Raw genomic sequence first — 7,416 nt, 5'->3', positions numbered from 1 at the left:
TTCTTTATCCATTCGTCTGTCGATGGGCATTTAGGTTGCTTCCATGACCTGGCTATTGTAAATAGTGCTGCAATGAACATTGGGGTGCACGTATCTTTTGGAATTATGGTTTTCTCTGGGTATATGCCCAGGAGTGGGATTGCTGAGTCATATGGTAGTTCTATTTTTAGTTTTTTAAGGAACTTCCTGGCAAGGGATTAATCTCCAAAATATACAAACAGCTCATGCAGCTCAATATCAAAAAAACAAAAATCCAATCAAAAAATGGGTGGAAGACCTAAATAGACATTACTCCAAAGAAGACATACAGATGGCCAAGAGGCACATGAAAAGCTTCTCAACACCACTAATTATTAGAGAAATGCAAATCAAAACCACAATGAGGTATCACCTCACACCAGTCAGAATGGCCATCATCAAAAAATCTACATACGATAAATGCTGGAGAGGGTGTGGAGAAAAGGGAACCCTCTTACACTGTTGGTAGAAATGTAAATTTACACATGCATTTTTTTTAAGTACTAAATTGTCTTTATAATTTTAAAAGACAATTTATATTTTCTATATTTATACAAATTACAGCACAAATATTTATACTAAATGAGCATTTACATTACAGCGATGTTTTTAGAATGCTGAACACTACAGACCTGCTTGCAACACTGGTTTATGTCATTTGGTTTGATCTACCAACAGGTGGCCTAGGAGTCATGAGGCTCAGAATGTCTATCACGAGAGGAATGGAATCTTTCCTATGACATTCCCCCTGCCCCTTCCAGTGCTGGCTGCCAAAGCACCTTGGGTGAATAATGATTCATTGCTGGCCTCATGTAAATGATGAGTCCTTTCTTCTTTCCTTCCTGTTGTAAGAATAGAAGGTAAGCTTGAGGAATGAAGAACCCTGGGGGTGTCTGCTAGCAGGGGAAAAGAAGGAAACAAGTCATTTATTGAGCTCCTACTGTATGCCAGGTCCAGCGCTAGGGCCTCAACATGCATCATCTCATTCATTCTACAGGAACCCCATATGCTGTTTGTGCCTGATTACCTCCATTTTATGGAGAAGCTGTGCCTCTTGCCTAAGATCCCCCCCAGCCCAATATCCACTCCATCCCCTGAGCCAACAATACCAGCCCCTGAATCCTCAGCAAGGAACCTTCATTTGGGTGCCCTTTGTTTATGGTCTCTGTGATGGTTAATTTTATGTAACATTGATTCTGGGTATTTCTGAGATGGTGTTTCTGGAAGAGATTAGCATTTGAATCCATCAACTGAGTAAAGAGATCTGTCCTCACCAATGTGGGTGGGCATCATCCAATATCTTGGGGGCCTGAGTGAACAAGACACTCTTCTCTCCCTCTTTCTCTTCTTGACCATGAACATAGCAGCTTTTGGCTCTTGAGACTTGAGACTCCAGGACTTACATGAGTCATCCCCTGGTTCTCAAGCCTTTAGCCTCCCACTTGGAGTTACATCATCAGCTTTCCCAGTTTTCAGCCCTAAGCTTTGGCCTGAGTTATAAAACTGGCTTTGCTCGTACTCTAGCTTTCAGACTGTGAGATTCCTCCGTCTCTGTAACCGTGTAAATCCATTCCCGTAATAAATCCCTCCTAATATATATCTGTATATACAGATGACTCTTGAACAACATACCTTTGAACTGCTCAGATCCACTTACCCGTGGATATTTTTCTATAGTAAATGTAGCCCTACACCATCTGCAGTTGGTTGAATCTGAGGATGTGGAACTGAGGGTAGGGAGCGTTGACTATGAGTTATAAGATGTATATAGGAGGTGGTTTTTTATACATGCCGATATGTTGATAATAAAGCATGCTATACTAGTCTTCCCTGATAGGGAGAGATAGTAGGTATTATAGGATTAATGTCAGTCTTTCAATGACATGATGTAACCCTACAAAAGGATATAATTTCTTTTTTTTTAATTAATTAATTAATTTATTTATTTATTTATTTATTTTTGGCTGTGTTGGGTCTTCGTTTCTGTATGAGGGCTTTCTCTAGTTGTGGCAAGCGGGGGCCACTCTTCATCGCGGTGAGCAGGCCTCTCACTATCGCGGCCTCTCTTGTTTCAGAGCACAGGCTCCAGACGCGCAGGCTCAGTAGTTGTGGCTCACGGGCCCAGCTGCTCCGCGGCATGTGGGATCTTCCCAGACCAGGGCTCGAACCCGTGTCCCCTGCATTAGCAGGCAGATTCTCAACCACTGCGCCACCAGGGAAACCCCAGGATATAATTTCTTAATGTGGTTTGGAAATACTAAAACCCTGTTATATGCCCATATGATTTTAGTATTATGCTAAAAGGAAATTGTATGTCTTTACTGGTCACAACTAGTTTAATTCAAGGAGGACCCCTACCCCCTCATGACAAGCATGGGTTGACAAGGACAAGAGACTCTGGTTCATCTGCAGTGTGGACGACTCCTTCCAGAACTGGAGGTCTTGACTTGTGTAGTGAAGCCATTTCCCAGCACACACGAAGGCCAGGAACTGGGACTAATGGACCCACTTAGAGAACTATGAGGACTGCTCATGTCCAGGGTCATGGCCTGAGTCAGCAGTGAGGGCCCTGTCAAGAGCTCGTCATTGACCACTGAGTATTTTTCCCTTGTTGTGTGTATTAACCCACTGAACAGCCACAGAAGTATGTAAGGAGGTCAAATATGTCCAAGACAGAATAGAGAACTGATGGGAATAGTAGGGTTCCCGATCATAGACAATTTGGTGCATTTTCTTTCATCAGTAACTGGAGATTACTGAGGTGAAAACAGAGAAAACAGGATAATATACCATGGAGGACACCAGTCCATTTACCCTGAAGGTCTCTTTATTTCTGACCATTTCTTTACAATCACCTCCCCCAGGAATAACGACAACATGTGTGTCTCCAGCCCAAATTTCCATCCAGAAATTTAGATTCATATTTCTGATGTTATAAGCACATGTCCCCGAAAGTCCCCTCACCTCCCAGTGTCTACATTTCCAGTGCAATCCTGCACCTGTGCTGGATCACCTTTCCTTTTCCCATTCACATTGAGCTGATGTCTGAAATCACAGGTCTGTTTTCCTTTCATGATGCATCTATTGTCTAGATTTTGGTTTCCAAATGCCCAGAAGAAAGCTTTTGATAGATGCACCCAACTAGACAGAGATATAGCAGTGGTATAGAAAGGGCTCCTCTTGATAGAATGTCTTATTGCCCCAGTGAGGACATGGGCTGGAGCTAATCCAGATGGCCCTGGGACATCCTAAATTCCTCATAATCTCAATTAGCTCATCCTGAAGCTGGGCAAGTCTGCCCAGGTGGAGAGCTCCATGAGGGCTGTAACTTTCCTGAGGGGCAGGATAAAACTCATCACTTAAATGGGGCATACCGGTGGTGTGACACAGCAGCTTCTCCATGATGGTCATAGAGAGGAGGTTCCCACACAGGCTAAAGGTCCTGAGCTGGGAACAGTGGCTCAGGACAGGCAGGATGGACTCAAGTTGAAAGTCACTGATCCCACACTGCTCTAAGTTCAGTTCCTGGAGGGAGGCTGCAACTTGCTCCAGGAGAACTTGGAGGAGCACAGGACTAAAGTCGGTCAGCGTCACACGACTCAGATCCAGGCCTTTTAGCTGACGGATGTTTGGGCACTGAGACAGATGGATCAAGTCTGAATCTGTAAGCCGGCAGTTAGTTATTGAGAGGTTGTCCAAGGGGGTCTTCAGGCATCTGGGGAGAAAACAAGCAATTAGGTCTGAGAAACCAGGGTGGCATGAGCTAAAGTTGGCAGGTAGTTGATTTGCCCAAAGCCAAGGTCCTACTAACTGCCTTAAGAAGGTCAATACCTAGAATGACCAGTCTCATTTTAGACTGACTCCTGTCATCTTCTTTGTGTGAGTGGGTCAACTTTACAGTATCTTGAAAGCTCTCTTTCCTCATGGGTCAAACAGAGTGAAACTTACTTCACCTCTTTTAAATGATGAATGAAGATAATGAAATGCACTAGAACCTGCTCAGCAGAGAGCCCAACACTGAGTCTCAATCAAGTGTGGGCATCACTGAATTTGAATATTGGGAGAGAAAACATAAAATGCTTTCAACTCAGGCTTCTTTCAGACCATGCTTAAGCCCTAGGCACCTGTATCTCTGGGCCAGTTGAGGCTGGTGGGAGACATGTATAGAGAATCAAACTGGACAAGATCCCACATCATCAACAGGGGTTGCCAGTCTGCAGGGGCTCACTTACAATCCTGCATCACCTGCAAACCATCTACCACTTTTTATTATCTGTGGCTCCTGCTCCACTACCATCCTCTCAGAATCATGCATTTCTTAAATATTAATTAACTTTTCTGGAGCAAAAGACAGCCTTTTAGAGACTGGGAATTTGAGACAAGCTCATTGTGTTCACAAACCTGGTAAGCACAGAGATTCTCTCTCTTTCTCTCTCTTTCTGCCATGTAGCTTGTGGTATGGTAGTTTCCCAAGCCCTCGCCATGAGTGCAGAGTTCTAACCACTGGACCTCCAGGGAATTCCCCAGAGCTTCTCTTTAGAATTGCTCGGGTCTGAGGTGATTTCCCTTCTTTAACGCCCTCTTCACTTACCTAATTTCCTAAGTCATCTGACATAGATATCTCTTCCTAAGGAAGAACCCATGTCCACCCTCAATGGATCCTAACCCCATGATCTATAGCTTTCTACTAAGGTGTCCCATTACAGAACCTCTATAGCAGTTTGTTCCTCTACCTTGATTTGTGTGGTTATGGGATACCACACTTCAGGATAGAGCAGCAAAGGACACAGTTCACGTGACATTCTAGTGTTGTGTTCACTGTTACCTGGTCAGTGGCCCACTCTCACCTAAGCATCTGGTCCAGGCAGCCTTCAAGGAAGGAGGGAGATTCCATATAGAGATCCCGGAGGTGGTGCAGCCTGAGGAACTGAGAGGTAATTTGGACAACGTGCTGCTGTTCCTGCTCCTCAAAGGCAGACACAAGAATGGGGGAGAGAAGGAGTCTCTGCACATTACCCATCTGGCCCAGGAGAGGAGCAAACATGGCCAGCGTGGACAGATGCCAGGTGCAATTCACTTGTACCTCCTGGATACAGTCCAGCTGCACCATACTCAGGACCGTCATAATATTTTCCATGGGCATTGAAACGATCTTCAGCTTCTTACAGCACAGGTGTATGGAAACTTTTCTCTGCTCAACCCACCTGATGAGGTAGGTGAGGAAATTATCCAGGGTCCTTTTCTTCAGGCAAAGTTCTATGAACACCTCCAAGGAAGCCAAGGGCTCCTGTGTCATTGACCTGTGTTCAGCCACTGGTACCATTCCTGAGCTTGAGCACCCGTGAGTGCTGGCTCCAGACCACATGCTCCAGAAGATCTGGCCAGTATCCCGTAAATCCAGCACTCGCAGTTTGCACCTCCTATGGGGAACAGATTAGTGGGGGTGCATTAAAATCCACACAGAATAAAACCACTGTCTCAGAATTGACAACAGACTGTCCACCTGTGTTTTTATTTCACATTTCTGTCATCACCTGCTGACTCCCCCTCTTCTCTCTCTGCCTCACTTTCCTCCGTCTCCCTTTCCCCTCCGCCCCTTTCTAGTTCTTCAATTCTAGTACTGTTAAGCGTCACAGGAAGGAGATGGGGCATGTTCTTTCAACCCCCCTTGCATCTAAGGTACCCTTACATATCAGGAAGGCATTTCCCATAGTGAGCCAAGGCCTCTGAACTCCCTCACTGGCATCATCAGAACCCTCTGGTCCATCCCTTGTCCATCTACCTTCCCTCACTCCACCTGTCTCTTCCAGGACGCCCAGGATTTTACCAGGCTATGCGAATCAGACTCACCTAGGGCGAACCTTCTGGGCAAGTAGGACATCAAGTGCTTCCAGCACTGCCTGTAAGGGCCCCACACGAGGCATGTCTATCAGGTCCCCCAGAGGCAGGCGGACAAAGGGCCAGGCTTGCACCATGGCCTTCAGGGTCTCGATGTGTCTCCCATGGAAGGCCTCCATGAACAGTGGTGGGAAGAGCTCAGTGGGAAGATCTTCCACAGCAGAAATGGCTGAGGCCTCATCCCTCAGCAGGCTTGTTCCCGCCAGGTCCAGGAGTCTGGGTGGGGTCTGGACACTCATCCTGACTCAGCTCCAAAAGGAATCCTGTGGAAACTGCCAGGGAACAAGGCATCAATTTCAGGCCAAGCAGGAGCACACCTCAGACTGTCTTTCACACCTTCAGAAGTACCTACTCAGGCCAAGGTCACTGCTCTGGCAGAGGCTGAAGTGCCTCAATTAGCCCATATTACACTGTGGACTCAGGGGGCAGAAAACTATAACGTTCCCTACTGGATCCAGAACAAGCATCTCACAAGTACCAATGAGGAGGAAAGGCAACCACTAGCTCATTCAGTTCCATCCACAGCTTTGCTTAATTCCTGTCCTACTGGGAAGTGGATACCAAGGAGCCTGAAAGCTGACTCCAATCTTTATTTGGGAAAGACTTTCAGACCATGACTTAGAGCCTTAAATCTATGGGAAGAGGAGTGTCATGTGGACCAACACAGCCTACATCCTCAGTTACCTCAGTTAACTTGGCTGGTAAAGATTAAGGAGATACTCCTACAATGAATGCTATTTGTCCACAAAATATATTTTTTAAATTTAAATTTCAAGAAATAACATTCCAAACAGATGTTTTTTATTAAGAATATCTGCTTGAGGGACTTCCCTGGTGGTCCAGTGGTTAAGACTCTGTGCTCCCAATGCAGGGGGCCGGGGTTCAATCCCTGATCAGGGAACTAGATCCCTGGCTCAGCCAAATAAAAATATAAATAAATAAATATTTTAAAAAATAATATCTGCTTGGTGGGGACATTTAAAAATGAGATAAGCCAAAGAACAAATCAGAATATTTGAGATTTAGGCAAAACTACACTGAGAGGCAAAACCAAAACCTGAAATGTGTTCATCTGAAAAAAATGATTTTTCAAAACTCTCTGTGCCATCCAGAGATCCATGTTACCCTTCAAGATTAGCCAACCATGGGTAAGAAGAGGGTGTCCTTAGCTGAGGTTGGTAACTTACCGCTATGATGAGGTTGGCGGGGTGCTCAGACCTCAGACCATGTGGAGACCCCAGCCAGTGACTCTGGAGCCAGAAGATTCTGCATTCCTTCTTCAGAGGCTGAGGCTTTTATACACCTTTCTAATCCCATCATCCCTCTGGCCAACTACTAACTCAATCAGAAAAGGATCCTTGATTATATTCCATACTGCCCATTGGATTGATCCTGATTGGATCTTCACTCTTCTCCAGATTGCTTGATTGAATCAGATATCCATTCAGGAAACAGAAAGAATGATGGAGGGGGAATCAAGGACCCATTCATGGATTCACT

At 45.3% G+C, this 7,416-nt stretch overlaps 1 protein-coding gene across 1 annotated transcript; it reads right to left on the bottom strand.

The window, feature by feature from the left end:
- Positions 1 to 3,159: 3,159 nt before the first annotated feature.
- LOC118881066 (PRAME family member 9/15-like) lies at positions 3,160 to 7,167 on the bottom strand. The gene is made up of 4 exons (XM_036825448.1): positions 7,104 to 7,167; positions 5,869 to 6,188; positions 4,866 to 5,438; positions 3,160 to 3,733 (listed from the first exon to the last, which is right to left on the bottom strand). The coding sequence occupies exons 2-4, from the start codon at positions 6,153 to 6,155 to the stop codon at positions 3,160 to 3,162; spliced, it is 1,434 nt and encodes a 477-aa protein (XP_036681343.1). The 5' UTR covers positions 6,156 to 6,188; positions 7,104 to 7,167.
- Positions 7,168 to 7,416: the final 249 nt, after the last annotated feature.

This window comes from Balaenoptera musculus, chromosome 1, assembly GCF_009873245.2.
Source record: "Balaenoptera musculus isolate JJ_BM4_2016_0621 chromosome 1, mBalMus1.pri.v3, whole genome shotgun sequence".
Taxonomy (NCBI): domain Eukaryota; kingdom Metazoa; phylum Chordata; class Mammalia; order Artiodactyla; family Balaenopteridae; genus Balaenoptera; species Balaenoptera musculus.
Note: the sequence above shows the minus strand (reverse complement) of the source record. Positions and strands in the feature narration are given on the sequence as shown.

Bases quoted from the DNA above. Each gene is read 5' to 3' on its own strand.
- LOC118881066 (XM_036825448.1), bottom strand. From the start codon at position 6,155: ATGAGTGTCCAGACCCCACCCAGACTCCTGGACCTGGCGGGAACAAGC. The intron at 5,439-5,868 runs GTGAGTCTGATT...TGTTCCCCATAG, and splicing joins GCCCAGAAGGTTCGCCCTAG to GAGGTGCAAACTGCGAGTGC. The intron at 3,734-4,865 runs GTGAGAGTGGGC...TTTTCTCCCCAG, and splicing joins TGCCTGGACCAGATGCTTAG to ATGCCTGAAGACCCCCTTGG.